The 21,164-nt window shown below is 41.4% G+C and overlaps 1 protein-coding gene across 16 annotated transcripts in view; it reads left to right on the forward strand.

Moving 5' to 3' along the window:
- The window catches only part of Grip1 (glutamate receptor interacting protein 1), a 636,231-nt gene that overhangs the window by 468,089 nt on the left and 146,978 nt on the right, over nucleotides 1-21,164 (forward strand). For all 16 annotated transcript variants that reach the window (XM_076920329.1, XM_076920326.1, XM_076920333.1 and 13 more), the window contains 3 exons: nucleotides 12,641-12,776; nucleotides 14,036-14,181; nucleotides 21,002-21,085. In XM_076920329.1, the coding sequence (XP_076776444.1) occupies nucleotides 12,641-12,776; nucleotides 14,036-14,181; nucleotides 21,002-21,085 (366 nt within the window). The remainder of the gene's footprint in view (nucleotides 1-12,640; nucleotides 12,777-14,035; nucleotides 14,182-21,001; nucleotides 21,086-21,164) is intronic.

Genomic DNA, 21,164 nt, shown 5'->3' on the forward strand with positions numbered 1-21,164 from the left:
ATTGTGTACCGTGAACCACATTTTCTGTATCTGTTCTTCGGCTGAGGGACATCTGGGTTGTTTCCAGCTTCTCTTATGTCTAAATATCCATCCAGAGGCCATACAGTCGAAGGAGTTTGAGGTCCATGGGCCTCGTCCTGTGTCTCTGATATCTTCTGAAATATTTTTATTCAGATTATCAGGGAGCTGGGTAGGAATATGGCATTGTCGGGCTTAGACACTCCATGCTGGCCTTGAACTCTTGAACTCGTAGCTCACATGTGTACATGTTATCTAGTGGCTGGTCTTTGACTGACTTTGTCCAAACATGATCCTGTAGAGCAGCAGTTCTTACCTTCCCTAACACTGCGACCCTTTCATACAGTTCCTCATGTGTGGAGATCCCCAACCATAAAAGTATTTCATTGCTACTTCATAACTTTCATTTTGCTGCCGATATGAATCATAATCTGCTACGCAGCCCTCCAAGGGACCATCACCCACAGGTTGAGAACCGCTACTCTGAAGATCCTAATTTCTTACGTAGGTTTTTGATAGGCTATAGAAGAGTCCTTGCTTAAGAATGAAGTCTTCTTAAATCACTTTAAAGGTTCTTTGGATTGAAAGTCCACAGTTTTCAATATGTTCTCCAAGGAGTCTGTGACTCCACACTAGATTAAACAAATAATAGATTAAACAATATGTATTATTAAACATAAATAAAATACAATATTCTATGTAAAGATTTGGCAATGTGCCTTCTTGGAATATTCCAAATAATGATAATTTGAATAATGCCATGGCAAAAGTACAGTAAACACTTTTAAGACAGGTGCTGCTGTAAACTGTTCATAAGAACTTTACCATTGAATATTCAAAACACCCTGCAGGACACATACTGTTATTATCTCTATTGTAGAAATGAGGAAAATACACACACACACACACACACACATTCATACATGCATATACACTCAAACCATTCTAACACATAACATACATATTCACTCATGCACGAATACATTTACACACACACACGCACACACACAGATTCACACACTCATTCATACATACATACACACTCACACACACAAATTCACATACTTACACACACATTCATATACATGCACACACACTCACACAAACATTCTTATACATAATATATACATTCACTCACACATACATTTACAAACACACACACACGCACGCGCGCGCACACACACACACACACACACACACACACACACATCCAGAGCATCAGAATCAGTCTTGCCAAAAAGAAGTTGATCTGAATTGCACCTATATTAAGGGACTACAAATTTTCGCATTTATTTCCACATATTTGGACCTTCCTTCCATGTCTTTTGAAATACTCTAAGAATGAAAACATACAGCAGTGAATCTGGCTGTCTCCATCTGAGATCAATCCGGAGCATAACTGTAGTGCCTATGGAGACTCAAGCTGGCTATTTATATGCTGTGCATCCACTAATCTCATTTACACTCTGACTCCCAGAGGAGGGGAGAGTTTCTGCTATAATTCTTCATGTCGCCACACAGCAGAGACCTTCTTTTACTGGGCTGTGGCAAGAACTGAGGCTGAATACATAGCTGTTCATCACAGGAAACTGGCGTTGATGCGGCAGCTTTTCTGAACCAAACGATGCTAGGGAGAGCTTGAAATGAGCATTGGAAATGGCGCTTGTTTATTTCCTGTGAGGGATAAACTTCCTAGTGATTTCACTATAAGTAATATTACAGAGAAAAACCATAGCATGGGCAATAATCGCCTTTCCAAAAGTCATACATATATCCATAGTATTGTGATTTGAACCTAAATTCCCATTACTAATGCATTTAAAATGCTACTACTAATAATAATAACAACAATAGTAGCAATCAGCGGTGGCTGCTGTCACCACGCACGGTGCAGCTACCCCCACCAAATAAGCTGAGGAAAATAGCTGTCTGCTCTTCCTTCATCTTGTTGCTACTGTGCCATTGGGCTGTGATTCTGTTAGCCACAAGCCAGGGCTTGCTACAGATGTGTCCATTCACTCAGCAGGTGCCGGGACACATCTGCTAATGTGACAGCCACCATTACCCACAGGAAGGACACAAGCGGGAACCAAAGACAATCGCTGACCCCAGCATTTCCAGATTTGTGACTTACTCTTGGGAGTCCTCATCAATAGTGTTTCTCGTTCTCTGTTCAATGGTTTGTTTTCGGTTTTGGGGTTTGTTTCTCGTTTTCTCTTTCTTTTAATGTATGCGATTGATTAAACCTATAGAAGCAGAGCACTTCACCAGCCTCTGTTTGCTGATCATGCTTCATGTTGTTTTTGTTATTATGCCTTCTGTTACTGCTATGCCATAGAATGAAGGTCTTCTACACCACTTTGGGATGTACAAAACAACCCCAGTCAAGGTGAGAGATGGCGAGATGGCCCGGTGATTAAGAACACTGACTGGTCTTCCAGGTTTAATACCCAGAACCCACATGACAACTCACACTAATGTGAAACTCCTATCCCAGGGGAACGGATGCTGTCTCCAAACTTTCTCCTCAGGCACGAGGCATGCGTGTAGTTCACGGACATACATGCAGGCAAATTACCCATGCATATAAAATAAAACTTAAAATATTAAAACTACCTAAGACAAAACCCATTTTAATCTTACGATTTTCCCTTCTGTGTGATTCCATATCCTTGTGCTGACTAGTCACTCACCACCATAAACTTTCCACTGTTTTCCCAAGCCCCTTTCTTAGGTACAGACACCGATATCCAGCAGGTAAACAAATCGAAATCACTAAAGTCTTCTTTGTAGTCTTCTTCCTCATATTTCTGAATCCAACTCTAACTCAGGAATTCTTCTTCGTCAGTGTCGTCTGGAATCTGTGCCCTCTGCATAAACAATGAAATGTCTCAGTTTCTCACCTTGCCCGTGTGGGGTGTAGTCAGCCACCAGGAACCAGATTCATCTGACTGTGCTCTCTGGGCACTTGTCTAAACTCTAATCCTCGGCCTCCTTTGAAGTTAGGTATGAATGGAAAATTATCTGCTATCCTTGAAATATGGTGGTTTTCATGACTGCATCTACAGGATGCAGTCATGCTGGAATAAGTAATCCTATGGCAGAAGTTTCCAAACCTTCTCTGTTTATGAAATCCTTGGAGTCTTGGTAATTTCAGATAATTCAAATGAAGTTCCAAAAATTAGTCTATGGTTAGGTCCACATAATAAAGTGCATATTTTCTCCCAATGACTTAATTATCTGAAAAACGTAAAACAAAGGTTACTTCACATTCAGGTAGCCCCAGTATTTTGTAAAGGGTTGTGTAGTTATTAAACATTCTACATCTTCCCAGACCCTCAAACCAAATTAACACCTGCAAACTCAGTTCCTCTTTCAGACTGGTTATCATGCGGTCTTGCTTTGATCATAGCATCTACAAGAAAAATCTCTTCTTCAGAATAATAAGCTATGAGCAAAAGCGATGTATTATGATTAGTTGCTTAAATAGTAGGTGCCATTGCTTCCAGCAGACAGTTAATATGGCTGTATTTCCCTTAAAGAAGTAAAATCTCTTGTAATAGTGTTCTGACTATGATATCTGCAACGTCTCCTTACAGTTTGTCAACCAGAGCCTTAGGACAGTGGCAAAACAGAGAGAAGAAAAAGCAGAGACCCATGATGCTTAGGGAAACCTCCCACTGCTGATAGGAAACACTGGCCTTCCAGTGGATATAAGCAGAATTAACCCCATTGGATTGGATTTCGGCTACTATTCTTTGTAATTGTAATTGCTGCTACAACAGAGGCCAGCAGAGTTAATGTGTTACACCACTACACCAACTTTCTTTTTTTTTTTTTTTAATATTATCATTTTAAATGATTTATTATTTTATGAATGTGAGTACAATGTCTTCAGACATACCAGAAGAGAGTGTCAGGCCCCCATTATAGATGGTTGTAAGCCACCATGTGGCTGCTGGGAATTGAACTCAGGACCTCCAGAAGAGCAGTCAGTGCTCTTAACCACTGAGCCATCTCTCCAGCCCCCTACACCAACTTTCTAAGAGCTGGATTTGAGTCAGGGGTAAAATGCATTTCATTCAGCCCAAGCTATTATTTCATGCTAACATTAGAAGAACCTTTTCTAAAGTTCAGGTCTGGGAAATTCCCTTTGCTTCCCAGTCTCTTTCCCTCACCCACTAACTCCTATATTAGTACATTGCAGGTTTGACAAGGTGTTTGAATAACACGAAGCTTTCAAAAAATGCTGGTTCTCATGTGAACTGACATGGACCAATTCTTGGAAAACACAAACTATATACTACCCACTATGAAACAGATAATTTGAGTAGTCTTAACACAAGTAAGGAAGTTGAATTTGTGGGTTTTAAATTTTCCAAAATCTGACAGTCTATATGGCTTCAATGGAAAATTTTTTTACCAAATATTAAAAAAATAATTAACAATTCTATACAACATCTTCTAGATAATACAAAAAAATGTATCTCCTGATCCATTTTAGATAGCTAATATCCTGATCTCAAAATGGGAGACAACACAAAAAGATAAAATATGCATGTCATAGCACTCCTGCATGTGAATAGAGGAATTATTAATACAAGTATTATTACCACTAGAATTCAACAACTTGTTTTAAAAATTGTATCATGTAATCAAGTGGAATTGATTTAGAAATGCAAGTTTTACTCAATACTAGAAAACTCTCTAACTGTAGTTCAATATATTATCAAGTTAAGAATAAAGATCATATTGATCAGTGCAAAACAATTGAAAAATATAACCTACTTACGGCTTTAAAAATCTTTTGAAAGTTAAGTGTAATGATTAACTTCAGTTTAATAGCGTTTCTATAGAAAAGACCTATAACTTCCGTAATGATGAAACCCCAAATGCTTTTCCCCCAAGACTGATAAAAGGTAAGGCTATCCATTTCACAACTTAAATTCAAAATTGATGTGGAAGCCCACACAATACTTAAGAAAGGAAAATAATACATGTATATAGCAAAGAAAAAAATCATAGCCCCTATTTGCACATCAATTATCTCTATAAAGCAGACATTATAATCCCCTATAAGGAGAGACTTTGTGTGTGTGTGTCTGTGCGTCTGTGTGTGTGTGTGAGTTGTATGTGTATAGCCTAGCGAGGAACAAGGTATACTGAACTCAGTAATGGAATGTTATTTGTGATAACTGAGAAAAGTGTTTAGATGTAAAACTCACAAACCACAGCATAGAACTTGTGTGCTCTAAACTGGGAAAATATTTATGAATGAAAATAATAAAACAAGTCTAAGTAAAAGCTGGACAGATTTGCTATCTTTTACCAAATGAATAATTTTGGGCAACAAAAAATTGAATTCTACCAAATCTCAGCAACATTTTAGAGCTATACACAAGATTATTTTTAAATTTATGTACGAAAACAAAAGAGCAATTTTTAAAACTATAAACAAAGTGGTAGAACTCAGTCTACCTACCCAGTTTCCATATAGTATAAATTTGCAATAATTAAGACCATGGGAAACTACTGGGGAAATATATACATACAGCAACAGGAAAAAGCAAAAGACCAAGAAATACACTGCCACCACGCCTGACTTGTTTTTGACAAGAGGCAAAGGCAGCTTGATAAATATGCCTGTTTAGAAAATGTCGTTGGAGTAATTGGACCTCTTCAGAAAAAAATAAAGATGAAAATTGTATATGCAAAGTAACTCAAGTTAGGCCAAAACTTAAATGTAAATCATACTATAAACAATGTAGCAAACGTTTAGAAACTGTTGACAAATGCAGACGCCAGGAAAGTGGACCAGTCAGACCCTATCCACATTAAGAATGCTTAGCTCTACAGAAACCGTATTCAGAAGCTGAAAAAAAAGATCTAAGTCCTGTGAGAAGGCATCTGGGAGCTTCCTATTCAGCAGAGGACACCTACCTATGATACATAAGCAGTTCTCAGAACTCAACAATGAGAACATTGTAATTTCTAAGTATAGTTAAGTAAGCATACACACTTACCCAAGGGCCAAAATAAGTATTAGTGACAATATCACTTACGCAGTGGCACACAGAAATTGAATGATTTGTATGTTACAAGAGGAGACATAAAGTAGAGTAAACACCCTGGAAAGAGCAGTTGAGCCATTTATTAGAGAACTGAATATCAGCTACTGTGTGACTTTCAGATTCTACTCCTGGGCATTGAGTCCAAAAGAATGAATATTTAGGTTCATGTAAAACCTGCACATGAATATTTAGAGTGACCTCATTAATAATAGTTGGAACCTGAAACATCCAAGACGTCTTTCGACAGTAACAGTCACACAAACTGTAGTGTAGCTTGATGTACTGTAGGTGGTTCTCACAGGCCACCAATGCAGAAGATCAGCTTGGATGAAACAGCAGAGAATGATGCTAAATGTCCAAGAGGAGGAGGAGGAGGAGGAGGAGGAGGAGGAGGAGGAGGAGGAGGAGGAGGAGGAGGAGGGAGAAGGAGGAGGTCGTGGTCGACACAGAAGGGTTTATTTTCATTTATTGTGCAAGGTTCCATTTATTGAACATTCTTGAAACACCAGAGATACAAAAACAGACATTACAGGTGGCCAGAGGTTAAGGAAATGACGGGTGTGGGAAGGGAAATGGGTGTGTCCATAGAAGAGCAATGTGCTTATTCCTTATGCTAACGGAATTTTTGTGTGCCTTGATCTCATCGCCGCTACTGTCCTGGAAATGCCGTCTTACAGCTTGATGAGATGCTAGCAGGAGATAAAGGCCCCGTCGCCTTCCTTGTTATGTGTTGCACATGTGGATCTACAATGATCTCCAAGTATAATTAAAAGCTTGATAGAGATAGTAACTGAGTAACTGTCACGTCACAATGCAGACTTCAGGTTGTTCTGGATAACATGTTTTAAATTAATGTTTTGTTGAACTATGAAAACAAGTGTAATACAAAGCAATCCCGTCAGCAGGAGCTCTGGCTCAGTTGTTCTTGGCAGAGCCCAGGAATCAGTACCTCTAAAGATCCCCAGATACTCCAGCACATAGCTGGACTGAGAAACTGCAAGGACCAACATATCCCAGCAGCCCTCAGGATGTAACACCTCCCCTGCCTCCAGCCACTACTGAGCTGCTTTCAAGACTTGGTTCTCAGGAACCATCCAGAACACTGCTTTCCCACCTTAGCCATAGCCATTGCCACCTAAGAGCAATTACCATGTGCACCTAGGTTCAGCGATGTTCTTAACATTGGTAACTCCCTCTTTATTAACCTCCTAAACTTCCATAACCTTCCAGAAAAGCAAGACTAGCTCCCTTTCACTAGACAGGCCCAATAATTATTTTCTTTAACAATGAGGAAACAGGGTCCAGACACCAAGGCTTTCACAGAACCCAACATTGTCATGGCGACCCTTTATCAAAGCAGTACAAAAACACACTGAGGTGGTAGAAGAGTTGGTACGGGTTCAGAGTGCACACTGTCCATTCTGTTATTGTGGATTTTGTTTTGGTTGTTCTATGTGTCTAAGCACATCTAGAGGCTGGGCAGTTTGGGGAGTCGGGCACTGAGAACTTTGCTAGTCTCTCTGCCCCACGCCCCTCTTTCTGAGAGCTGTCTTTGGTCAGGTGGCATCCAGTCACGGTTCAATGACCTGGGTCAGGGGAGACATCATGAGCAAGCTTCTACTCTACCCAGAAAAACTAACAAGCTAAATACCTCTGGAAGTTCTCACGGAACCTCCGCAAGGACATAGGTTCTGTTTTTTAGTTGATGCCAACTCTGCCCTGTGCCCCAAACATCACATTAAAACTTTTACTGATGCTGTCAACTTTAGAGGTTAATTTAGGGAAAAATGAACACATGTTTATGGTAGGACTTTTACCTGGTTTTTGCTTTGTTTTGGTTTTTTGTTTGTTTGTTTCCTAAATAAAACATGAGGTAGAGAGTAATTAAAGAAAACACACACCGGTGTTAACCTCCATTTATTACATGCATAATCTCTCTCTCTCTCTCTCTCTCTCTCTCTCTCTCTCTCTCTCTCTCACACACACACACACACACACACACACACACACACACACACAAGGCTATCCATACATTGTCATTCGTTTTGTAAAAGTTTATACTGCCAGACTTTCATATTGTTCATAAGAATATTTTTCATGGATATTTATGTGTTCATGCATCATGGCTATTGCTTTTCTTAAAACTTTCAGGACTTTCATATCTTAAGAAATTGAATATACAGACCCAAAGAAAATGGGCAAACAGCTAAATCCCATGCTACCAGTGAGATGCGTGTGGGTCTGTTGAGTAAACAGATGTGAACTTGCCTTTTCTTCTTTTCTTTTCTTTTCTTTTTTTTTGAATGATAATTAAATAGAACGATGAGGAACATCTCAACTCTGGAACCTTCCCTTCCTTGCCAGCTGGGCATCATCTGTTTCCTGGGCTTCTGATAATGTGAATGTGCTATATTTGCTGTGCACCGCCTTCTTCTTTGCGGAATGATATTTTCTATTTACATCACAAAGGAAAGAAATGTCTGGTACATCTCAACTTGCCCAAGTCCCCTGTTTTACTGCAGTGTTTGTTTAGTAAGCCTTGACACACAAGGGAACTTATGCAAACGAAAGCATCTGTCTCCATCCCTCCTCACCACTGCATCGCTACGCAAACATTAAATGCCAAAAAAGACGTACAGTGATTGACGGCTTGAGTAGAGCCTCTAGGTTAGCAGGAAACAAATTCCAGAAGCAGGTTCCTCCCTCTTCCCAGTCTTCCCCTTCTCTCCCACTCCTTTTGGAAACACCCATACCAGACGGAATCAGCTCCTTTGAGACTAAAGAGACTTATTGCAGTTAACCTCCTTGTGATTCAACATGATTCCTTGCAAGAATATTCTACCTTCGCTTCTAGGTTTTGCTCGATTTATTTTACTCCTTTGGTCTGGGTTGCTACTCAGCTAATCCCCATCAATGAAACAAGCAGCTTGGTCAGGACACAAAACTGTGAGATAGTTCTTGCATTTGGAAACATACACCTTTTGTTTACTTTGTTTCCAGAATAATTCCCTCTGTGTGCCTTCCCACAAGCCACACTGCGGCTCTGTCTCTGTAACCGGTCTGAGCATCCAGAGGATAACGGACTTGACAATCTCCATCTTTTGAGTTTTGTTGTTGGGCTTGTCGTAAGTGTTCGTCGACTTACTGAATTAATGACTGCACAAATTACTTAATTAACTGGGACATAAATGTTTTCTTCCTTGGTTTGAAACTAGCTCTTAGGAAAAGACTTAAAATATTTTTAAATGAGAGAGTAATTGACTATTACCGGCTCTTAAAGTACCCAGATAAATGGATTTATGTTCCAAAGAAAAGAGTTAAATTGAAAGAATTGAGGTTTTTATGTTTTTGAGATTCCGCCAGAAACTTTGGCTGTATTTTTCCTGCAGAGACAAACTTACATGTCTTCATCACATAGGGCAGGACGGACGCCACATAATAGTGACCCCTCTCATAGAGTACCCACATCCTGAGAGATCCAAGTAGGAATGAATTGAAACTTCTCACAGGGCAGGCATGACACAACCACTTAAAATGTTCATGTGTCCTTCTGTCACAGGACATGCAGAAATCCAGTTGGTACTGACCAGGAAGCTTCATTTCTCTGACTACCTCATAGTCATGTTAGGCGCTATGCAGGCTGCTAAGAGAAAGAAATTGACAATCATTTTACTCAGTTGTGAACTCCATGAACTACTATAATGACTAGCAAGGCAATAGACCACTGGGTGTAGTGGTCGCAGAAATTTGATGAGGATAACCAGCTGCTTTCTGATTGGGGTTAAAGCCTGCTCCACAAGAGGAAATGCATACTTAGTACCGGAAATCTGGCCCAGAACCCAGAGCTCACCGGCCGCAGGGATAAACTTACTACTATTATTCTGTCAAGTGGGCATATTTATTATCCAACTGCTCTCCAAATTTGTACCTCTATACCCACAGATTAGTGCAGCTCCCAGACATCAGAGAAGTTTCCTTGTGCAGTGGTCAGTGGTTAGCAGAAGATAGCAGAGACTGATAAGACATCAAAGTGACTGTGAAGAAATTAGCCAGAAATTGAACATCTCTCTCTCTCTCTCTCTCTCTCTCTCTCTCTCTCTCTCTCTCTCTCTCACACACACACACACACACACACACACACACACACACACAGAGAGAGAGAGAGAGAGAGAGAGAGAGAGAGATCTCAGAGACTATTGCAGCAGAAGAGACAGAATTAAAAGGGCCATAAATTGTAGAGGAACAGAGCCATGTCTTCTGGACATGAAAAGACTGCAACTTGTGAATCCCCAACACCTTCAGGTGCCCATTCAAGCCCTGCTTAGAATTAAGCCAGTCTATATTTCAGCACAAGGAAGGGAACGGCACATGATCCTCCTACCCTAAACGGAGGAGCCATTGACAGTCAGTTGCTGCTCAGGAAGTTTGAGTTCTTTAAGGTATGCCCCAGGGCAGCCTGGCCATGCTCTAGTGGATGACGTCACACCCTTGAGTATTTGTACAACACAAAGTGAATTTGGTGGTTAGTTAAAAAAAAAAAAAAAAAAAAAAAGACGAAATAAAGTTGTTGGGAAAGAGGTGCTGATCTGGGGAATGGTTAAGAGGAAGATCAGAGAACGATCAATAGAGTCAAATTACATGGTATGAAATTCCCAAAGAATTAATATGTCTTAATTGTATGTCTAATCTTAAAGGCCTAAATGAGATGTCGAAGTATCTAGGGCCACTATACATCTTTTAAAAACATTCAGTGAGTTTTTTGTCAGCCAGACCTGCTAGGCACCCTTACATGTCTGTACTGCAGATAGACCCCACCTAAGGCATCATCATGGTCAACCATTAACTTTTAAACACTGAAACCCGGCTTTCTACCAACAAAGACTTGCGTTATTTCTTAAGTTGACGTCTCCAGTTGTAAGGCCCACATCAGTGTCAATGGATTGTCTAAGTGGTTGGGGCACAAATGACGAACAATTGCTAATGGGCTTAGGTACAGGCATTTATGAAAAATAATGTAAAAGCCCAGGGACTTTCATGCCGTTGGCCAGACCTTTGATTCTTGAGTTTCAGTCCTTACCTGAGCCTTCAGATGAAATGTTATGGGTGAAGCTGACATCAGTGTAAACTCATTGCTTCTTCTCTGGACTCTGCTTTAAAGAATAACATACAACTCAGCCACTTGGAAATGCTGGCTTCTTGATTGACATGCTGGGGTGTGACATCACCAGCCCAGGCAATCCTGACACCACTGACTGGGATAACGTCTATGTCCCTGAAGAAAATAGCACGTTTGTGCCTCTTGTCTTTTGTCACCAGCTAGTCAGTTCTGCACACAACCACATGAGGTACTATTTCTTCCCTTAACATGATTTGTTTTATTATATTGGTGGAATAATCTATCATCGACAATCTAAATATCTGTATAAAAAACATTCATAGTGATTTTTAAAAAAATAATTAACTATTATGAATAGTTAAGAAAAATGGGAAAGGGAGTATAAATAATCCTGGTTTGTTTTTTTTTTTTTAAAAAAAAAAAACAAACTGTGGCTTAATAAGAACAAGACTGTTCTTGTTATTTTAAGGTATGCTTGGCATTCTAGAAATTCATGACTACTAAAATTGATAACCTGACCAGTACAAATTGGAAAACCATATGGTTCCCCATCCCCATCCGGAAAGTATCTGTGTAAACAGGAGAGACCAACATGGCAGGAACTGCTAACACAGGGATTATCATCGTTACGCCTCCTCAGAGTAAATATTGACCTCGTTCTTATTCCCTAAAAGAGGTGTATTCTTAAAGTCATCTTACCTTCTACCCTGGCTAAAATCCAAACATTTGAGTTCCTGGTTGGTGTGTAGATATTATTTCCACAAAACTGATGGGCTCTAATAACCCTGTAACCTTCATAGTCAAAGTTTTATGGCAGTTACCCCCAAATCCTGACGACCAATGCTGTATTGCTGTGCTATGACATATTGTCCAGGAAACGACAGGACCTGTCACCTGACCAGGGGTACTTTGGTTTTTAAGAATGAGCCAGTGTTGATAGTAGCTATGGAGAACACTCTTCTGGCAGTTAGCTTCCTAAGCTGGGATGCCCAGTGGACAGTGAGTTGGCTGCCATGTTTTTATACTTTTGCATGATTATTTAAAATTTTGCTCTTCCTTGCCTGGCAAGGTCCTGATGTATTTTGAGTTACAAGAATAGAAAACGAAGTCTCTAGAGAGTGGCAGAAACCCCCAGGGTGAACACTGTCATCGATATCTAAGAGAATTGAGACTATTTATTGTGATGGCAGAGTGGACTAGTCCACTGGCATGGGCTTAATCGCCTCTCCTACCTAGACTGCCTTTCTCAGTACCGTCCGCACTCCTCAGCACCGTCTGCCCTCCCAACATCACGAGATGCAATTGCAATGCAAGCTGAGGTCTTTGCTCATCAATGAGAACGTGGGGGAAATGCGGGAAGTGGAGTCACTTTGCCACATAGCTAGCAGCTCTGGACCAGCTCTCATTTAATGGGCTGAATGCTTCTCTTTTACAGAGGAATTCAAGGGCTCCACCGTGGTGGAGCTGATGAAGAAGGAGGGAACCACTCTTGGTCTGACGGTATCGGGAGGAATTGATAAAGATGGCAAGCCAAGAGTATCCAACCTGCGGCAGGGAGGAATTGCTGCCAGGTAACTGCCTCGTGGGGAAACCCGGGGGAAGGGAAGGAACAAGGGTATAATTAGTTGAGAAAATTAGAGCTCATCAGAAAAGGTCACTGATAAATAAATGACAGCTGTCCTGTGCCAAGCAGCATTTCCCCTGCAGAAGCACAGTGGGCATGCTTCAGAAACCATTCCCCTGTTGTGCCATTGGCTTGGCTGCACTGGGCTGAAGCACTGGGGAGTTTTGTGTCACCTCGGGAGTAACTCAGCTCTCACAGGTTTAATTCCTACAGGATTGATTAAGGGCTGACTGCACCCATCATTAGCAAATGGGCCCGCAGTTGGAAGGTGTCGTTCAGATCTACTAAACGTGGAGCCAATACTCCCTAATATGTGAGCTGGCAAATGAAGAGGAGCAGGAGGCTCGACTCCAAGTATCCAGGGAAAATGTTCCCTTTCCTACTGGCTTTCCTTCCCACCAGGACTTAAGAGGTCTCCCAGGGGACATCCGGAGCAGGAAGCTCACACTTTGTCCGTGTGTCCAGTGGCATACATTTTTCCTCCTGCCACCGGTCCTGCTGCCTACTCTCAATTTGGAAGCCTGTCTAGTAAAGCCCAGAAAAGAGGAGTTTTATGAGGGGTGATGGTGATGATACTGAAATTCAAGGCTATCTCTGTAATTTTTTCTTCCACAATATTATTCTTATCAGTCCTGTTCAGTAATAGGCAATTCGAGTGTTTTTTTTTTTAAGCAAACAATAAGAAACAAAATATGCTGACTAATTTCCTTGGCTCTGACTCTGATCCCGCTTCCAATAAGGACATTAAAAGCTATGAATTGTCCAAAGGCAGGCAATAAAAGTAAGAAGGAAAGGGGGAGGAGGTTTGGAGTGTCCAGTACCAGGGTCCTTCCCTACAGAAGCAACCCTGGGGGGCAAGCAGCTATATGTGTGTGTGTGTGTGTGTGTCTGTGTGTGATGTATTTAAGTTTTGCTTTTAGGGTATATTAAACACAAAAGAGGTAAAATGTTTGAGCGACAATCAGAGATAGTAGCACACCAAAGGAGAAGTGCCAAAATGTAACAGGCCAGTGAGTAGGTTAGCCCCACCCCCACAGTATCCCACCCAGACTCAGCCACGCTCCTTCCTGTGGGATCCTACCACAGCCTAAGTAGCAGGGTGTTCGCTATGTTAACACGTTAATCTAGATGAGGGAACACGAGAAGCATAGTCGGGTGGCCTTTGGGAAGGATGTGCCCGCTGTAGTGACATGGCCTGTTTTGCAGAAGTGACCAGCTGGATGTGGGTGACTACATCAAAGCGGTGAATGGGATCAACCTGGCCAAATTCCGCCACGATGAAATCATCAGCCTGCTGAAAAACGTCGGGGAAAGAGTGGTCCTGGAGGTGGAGTACGAGCTTCCCCCTGTCTGTAAGTAACGAGAACCCAGCGCTTCCCACCGCTCCAGGCCTCCTGCTCTGTCGGCTCTGACGTCAGCCTTACTACAGCAGAGGGGGACATGTTTCAAAGTGACTTGAAGTGGGAGACATGTAGTCTCTTCAGAGAAAACTGAGAAACACTCAGTCAACACTGAAGGAGTCACGTTCTACTGAAGCGACCAGTGAACCTTTTTTGCCGCTTAAGCTATCTCAATAAATAGTCAATATAATTTTAAAAGCCCATGCCTTCAGCGCTGTCTAAATATTGTGCTGAGATTTAGGAGAAGCTTCGCATGCTTTACCTTGACTCTTCCGAGGTTAAGCCCATAAAAAATCCATAAAACAGTAATATCACGTCTAATTATTATTAAGCAATGATAATAAGCGCAGTGGACAGATTTTGAGAACATGCTAAGTGCCTGACGTTATAACGGCATCGGCATTCATTCACGTTGCCCTCACCACGAGGACGGGGACAGATCGGAAAGGAACTTTGATATCGGGCCAGATGGGCTCAAAGACCAGCTTCACTTGTAGTAGCTCCGTGTCTTGGAAAAAGTTTCTTAAGCTCCATGTCTCAGTGTCGCCATCTGCAAACAGTGGGTCACTGGTTGCCATGAGAGGTGACTGAGTATTTGTTAAATATTGGAACATTGCCTGGCATTCTACAAGTTCTTAATAAGTCTGTGATAGTTAGATAGAAAGGTAGATAATTGATAGATAGATAGACACAGATGATAGATGATAGAGAGATAGATAGATGGATAGATAATAGAGATAGATAGCTAGATAGAGATCTATATATATATAATCAATAGATTATATACATGATCTATTGATCAACCAGTTAAAACTACAAGGCAGACAAATATAATTGTTCTTCTCATTCATTGAAGACATAAGACAAAGCTTTCTCACATTAGTAGGACACAGAGCATTTGAACCCAGCCTGTCTGCCTCGGAAGGCCCTTTGCTCGTCTCCTGGGGTATGGCTTCGGCCGTGTGCTGTGGCTGCCTTGCATTTGAGCTAGGTTCAAACTTCCCGTCTCCCCTGATGAGCTGTTCCCAGGGATGTGCCCCTCTTTACTTCTTCCTCCCAGTGAGAGCTTAAATTATGATGAATATTAGTGATAATCTATGCTTGGTAATTAGCTCATAATTATTTATTCTGCTCCAGCCATGACTGTGTCCTAGGAGCATGGGGCACATCAGTGGAGATTGCAATCCGCAAGCGTAAGGCAGTATTTAGCAAAAGCCACGGTAACTATGTTATATCAAATGGGATAGGGAAAAAATGAGGGAAGTAAATCAGAAATAATGAGTGGGGTGGGGTAGGACTGGAACAGCACCACGGTCTTTAGTAAGGACATTAGGAGCAGTCTTTGAGAAGGCGACACGGATGCAGAGCTTGAAGGCAGTGAGGGAGGCAGCTGTATGAACTTCTGATGAGAAAGCTCCACGCAGCTAAAGCAGTCAGCAATGAGAGCAGAAGGCAAGCCAATACCCGTGGTTCTTCTAGAAGCTTCGAGAACAGTGTAGTTAAAATAGAATAAGCAGGGAGAAAATTAAGAGACAAGGTCAGAAATCCAAGGGATGGGGTGACCTGGTGAGCCACTGGGAGGGCCTTTTGCTGTGCTCTGACTGATTCCAGAACTCTGGCCTCTAAAAGAGGTCAAACATGGTCTCACCTTTCCAACTGTTTTGTGGCTGCTGGGCAGACAGAAGCAGACAGAAGCAATGGGCGGGGCAGAGGTAAAGGTAGGGAAGCAAAGTGGGAGACTACCGTGATCCAGGTAAGAAATGGAAGCAATATGGGTTTGCCAATGAACCTGAGGCAGGCTGTGCAAAGATGGAGGCAGGGGTCACGCCAAGGTTTTGAGCCTGAGCAACTGGAATGATACAGCTGCCATTAGTGGAGCTAGGCAAGATTACAGGGAGGGCTGACTCATTGGGGAAAGGTTGTTTGAATATTACATTTGAGACTTGGTTCGCCATGTACACAGAAATATTAAGGAAAGTGTGAACAAGCTGTTTCGATGGAAATCGAGATCGTGATAATGCAGAAGGTATTTGAGACTCGGGGACCAGATTAAAATACCTGGGCTATGTTCAGTTCTCCGAGCCTAGGAATGTCCACCTGTAAATGGCTATAATCATTGCTGGGCGTACTCTGCAGGGATTCAGTAGTGTGGTCACATACTTAGGCCACTGTTGCATACTTGGCAAATATTAGCCATTATTAGCATTGCCGTTATAAGGCACCGTGGTTTCTTTAACGTTATGAAAAGTCAATTTGCCTTTAAATCATTATCTCAAAGCGCTGGCCAGGAGTTAAGAAAACCAGCTCTATAGAGATGTGGCTCCCATTGATAGGTTAACCTTCCACTGGGTGTGTATCAGTAAAACACATTCCCTTCCTAAAGGAACGCATGATAGGGTTTAGGGTAAGTCCCAGAGTGGCGATTTGTTCAGGCTTGTGGGTGACTCAGAGCTGGGGATTTGGAGGAGAATGGAAAGGGATGGGACAGACTGAATAGGAAAAGGAACGGTCTGGGCACAGGGTCCATCAAGAGAATAGGAAGATACAGTGGCCTGCACAGGCTGGGCCGCAGATGGACTTGTTGGAGCACAAAGTAAAGACAAGGAAACCCAGGATAGGGAGGTAGCCTGCAAGGCAAAATAGATAGATAGATAGATAGATAGATAGATAGATAGATAGATAGATAGATCAAATGGTGCAGCCCCATGGAAGATGTGCATGATGAATCTTGACAGCTTTTAAAACTGCATGATCAGACCACAGTGTGTTAAGGTGTCATTTTAGAAACTAGGCGAATATCCAAACCTCTTTGCCTGAGGCTGTTACTGCTTTCCAAGAGAGATGATATCTGCGTACCCTACAGCATCTGTAGAGTTAAATAAAGAGGAGAGAGCGGAGATCAGACATGTTTAGGAGTTAAGTCTATTGAGACTCGGTACTTAAATAGATTTGTCTTCTCTGTGCAATAAGGCTGACAGGCAAAGAGCAAATATGCTTTTAAACAGCAATGTATCTTCCATGATACAGTTCAGCTGGAAGAGGCCGATCTGCCAAGGATGATCTCTGTCTATTTTTCTTATGTTGGGGAAATTATTAAGACCTGGGAGTTCAGAAAGGTGGAAGGCATCAACAAGCCATTCATATACTTATACCAGTCAAACTAACCAGGCCATCGCAGCAGCTACCCGAGGCCTACCCAAGCTGCTGTCTGCCTACTCCCTCAATATCAACAGCCACACACCCAGATCTCAGCTGTCTGCGAGATGAGGAAAAAAAAAAAAAAAAAAAAAAAAAAACAACCAAACAAAACAGGAAGGAAGTGTGTGTCTTTGAGAGAAAAATAAAATAAAATTTGACCTTGGGCAATCTATTTATCTTTCCTAAGATTTCATTTCTTTATGGAATCTACCTGTGTTCCATCCTTCAATTTAAGAGGAAACTTCTGTGACTACTCTCAGAACTACTTGGGGGGGAATATAAGCAAAATGTATCTCAGGCGTTTATGCATTAAACATTGATCCACAAAGTGCCTTCTGTCCACAGGACCCCAGTGGAGTTTTGAAATGCTAACTAATTCTGGGCCATTTTCAATTGACACTTAACATTTTATCATGGGCGTAAAAAAAATTAGAATGTAATTTGGGGACATTTTATTTACTTAAATGGTGCTTCCATTTAAACTTCAGAGCTACAGATTTTCCCTATTTAATAATTAAAGAGAGAAATCTGTCGGGTCTGTTTAGTGCCCATTGCATCATCAGCTGAGTCAGACCAGCTGTCCAACAGAAGGGATCCTTTCTTCCCTCAGATATTGTGTGTGAAAGCATATCACTGTGGAGCCATCTCGTTTGGACCCTGTGGTCATCTTGGTGGGAGTGGGGAAGGAGAAGGAGGAGCCTTTGGAGATTTCTGGGGTTGAGTCTACCAGAGCAATGCTCCACAGAGCCCCCCTGTAGCAGAGGGAAAGAGGATAGCCCCACCCCCTTGAGTGCATTTCTGGCCTCTGATTTCATCCCCTATCCCCATAGGGACCCAGCCAGACACTCTGGGCAAGGGGACCAGATAAAGTAGGAAACAATTCAACTCCTGTTCTCCAGTAGAGATGGTGACAGGGAGGAGGGCGGAGTGTTTGGCTTGGAGCCAGAATATATGAAACACATGAAAATTCAGTTAGAAACAAGGAACTGGGGTATCAAGGAGACCTTTTACCTGGCCCTGTGATCCTTTGGCTAAGCGCCTTCATTACCTGTCTGTGGAATAATGAATCACATTCCTGTGGTTGCTACCACGGATGCTAATATTAAAAATTAATAATTAGGATGCTAATATTGAGTGTAAAAAAAAAAAAAGGAAATCAGCAAGGGCCAGTGGTGTGAATAAAAACTGGAAAGATTCGACATGGTTTGTTAGTTATGTTAAAATGTTGCCAACGATAACAGTTACCATTGCAAACGATGGAGAGTAGCCTGATGGTAGTCGGAAGCTGTGGGTAGTCTCAAAGTCTTCATATGAACCAGATTTGACTCTTAAGAATTCTGTGGTCAGCTACAGAAAGCCAAAACAAAATTAAAATTCTAGCACTTCATATTCCCAGAACAGATAGCCAGCCAAGGAGCACAGGTGGCCCAGAGCTGGAATTTGGTTGCGTATAATTAAAAGATGATTCAATGAGTAAATTAACTAATATTTGCAAACCACTTTGCTGAGTTCTGGGGCACAGAGTAGATGGTCCATCAGCTATTTCTTGCCACGTCTTTGCCTTCCTCACCCTGAAAGTGAAAATGTCGTATCCTTCAAGTGGCTTGTTGGCTTGTGGAAATAAGAAATCATTTAGCTTGAGCCCAGTTTTGTTCTTCATTTAATTAAAACGATCCCTCAACTCTTTGGTCTGTTTGTATGCACAGCTCCTAGTTGATTAGGGTAAACTGGGAGTCCCTTGATAGCCAGAAGATGACATTCAATTAAATCAGCCACATAGCAAACATTTGTCCAGCCAGACGTTTGTGCTGCTTCTCAGCGTATCCGGGTTTTTCCTGTCCTTTGTGCCCCAGCCTGGTAGTCTGCAGAGCAACTTTGTGTACCAGCCTAATTCTGTGAATTTGAAGGTGTAGATTTCATACTGGTTCCTACAGAATCCCTTTGAGGGTTTAGCATTTCTGATCATTAAAAATAACAACACTTAATGCTTCTTTTAAGCAACTGGCTAGTTGTACAAATGGCAAGAAGAGGGTAATTTTTATTGGTTCTTTAAACGTGTCTATATGCAGATGTTCCTGGAGTTTGGATGGAGTTAAGTCTTAAGAAACCCATCTAGAGTCGAAACGATTGTGAAGTCAGGATGATTTTATAATCCAGCCCCCAATGAACATCTCAGCCTGACCCACCTAAAATATAATTATGTTATTCATAGTAGCCTGGGTCTGGGTAAAAACATGTGGCCCAGGCTTATTTTATAATAAAGTGCCAAATAGCTCAAGTCACTTGTTATGCACAGAAAATAAAAACAAAAATATACAAGTGTGTCTGTTCCACACCACAGTAAAGGCAACACAACATGATTCAAGCATCCTAGGAGTCTCGGGTTTTCTGTGAAGAGTTTTATGTAAAAAAAAAAAACAAAAACAAAAACAAAAAACCATGTTAAGATCAAGTAACAGTATAAAATGTGCTACTGAGAATTATGACTATAGACATCATCATACCTTTTTGACATAGGATCTCACTGTGTAGCCCAGATTGCCCTTTCACCCCCTCTGTCTAAATTCTCCTGCCTCAGCCTCCCAAGTGCTGTGATTATAAGCATGTGCCACCCTTTTCAACATCCCTCGTGCAGTGTTTTCAGGGACTGAAAGCCATCTACTTCTGTACAGCATACAAGTTCGCATCCGTGCACCAACAAAATCATCCCCACAGTCCTCATGTTAAAATACCCACTTGGTGGGATTTGTTTTTCATGTAGCAATTGTGTATTATACAACCAGAGTCACTCACTATGTCCCAAAAGCAGTTTCACAAAGTATTTTAGGGGCTATGCCTTAACATGACATATACTTGCATGTGTCGTTCAATGTAATCAGACACTGAGACTTGGCAGTACAGCTTTATCTTGTGAAATGAGAGCACTTAAGGGCAAGCAACAGAATGCAGGGATAATAGACAAGTTTAAGCAGATCTTTGTCTTCTCTGTCGACATAGCGTGAATGTACTTAGGATTTCATTAGCTCTCTGCACTGCGTTTGGGCTTCTGGCAACTTCATTGAACAGCTGTCTACGTGTCAGAACATCTATTTGCATCAAACAATCCATTGATTATAATCCGGGAGGAATGAGTTTGCTTCATATTCTAGCTTTGAAACTAAACGTGAAGGCGGAAATTATTTCATAAGCTTGGCAGAAGTCATAACGCCTTTGTATTTCACAAAGGAAAATGTTTGTATTTGTTGAAAATTGCCTTGCATGCTCTGTAGAGTTTAAGCAATATAAACATCACCCCCTATCTAGAATGTGTCTATCCAGAAGGAAAGGAATTAGCTATGAGGTTTGCTTCTACTTGGAACAATATGGGTCATTTATACACATAACTACTTATGGTCTCTGAATGCCGTCACAGTTCTTTTTTTCTCAGACTTCATTGGAATTATTGCTCTTTTCTTCAAAATAAATTATTTGCAACATAACTTGCAAGCCTATTATATCACACTGAAAAAAATTACAATAGGAATGTTTATTACAGTCGTAGCCTCATGCTTTTCCATCTCATTCCCATACACAGCTGTACAAGGATCGAGTGTTATGTTCCGAACAGTGGAGGTCACTCTGCACAAAGAAGGCAACACCTTCGGTTTTGTCATCCGAGGTAGGTGGAGGCTAAAATCTATGGGGAGATACAGAAGGTATCCTTAAAACCTGATGTTTCCAGGAGGGAAATTATCTTT

The sequence above is a fragment of the Arvicanthis niloticus genome, chromosome 22 (assembly GCF_011762505.2).
Source record: "Arvicanthis niloticus isolate mArvNil1 chromosome 22, mArvNil1.pat.X, whole genome shotgun sequence".
NCBI lineage: Eukaryota > Metazoa > Chordata > Mammalia > Rodentia > Muridae > Arvicanthis > Arvicanthis niloticus.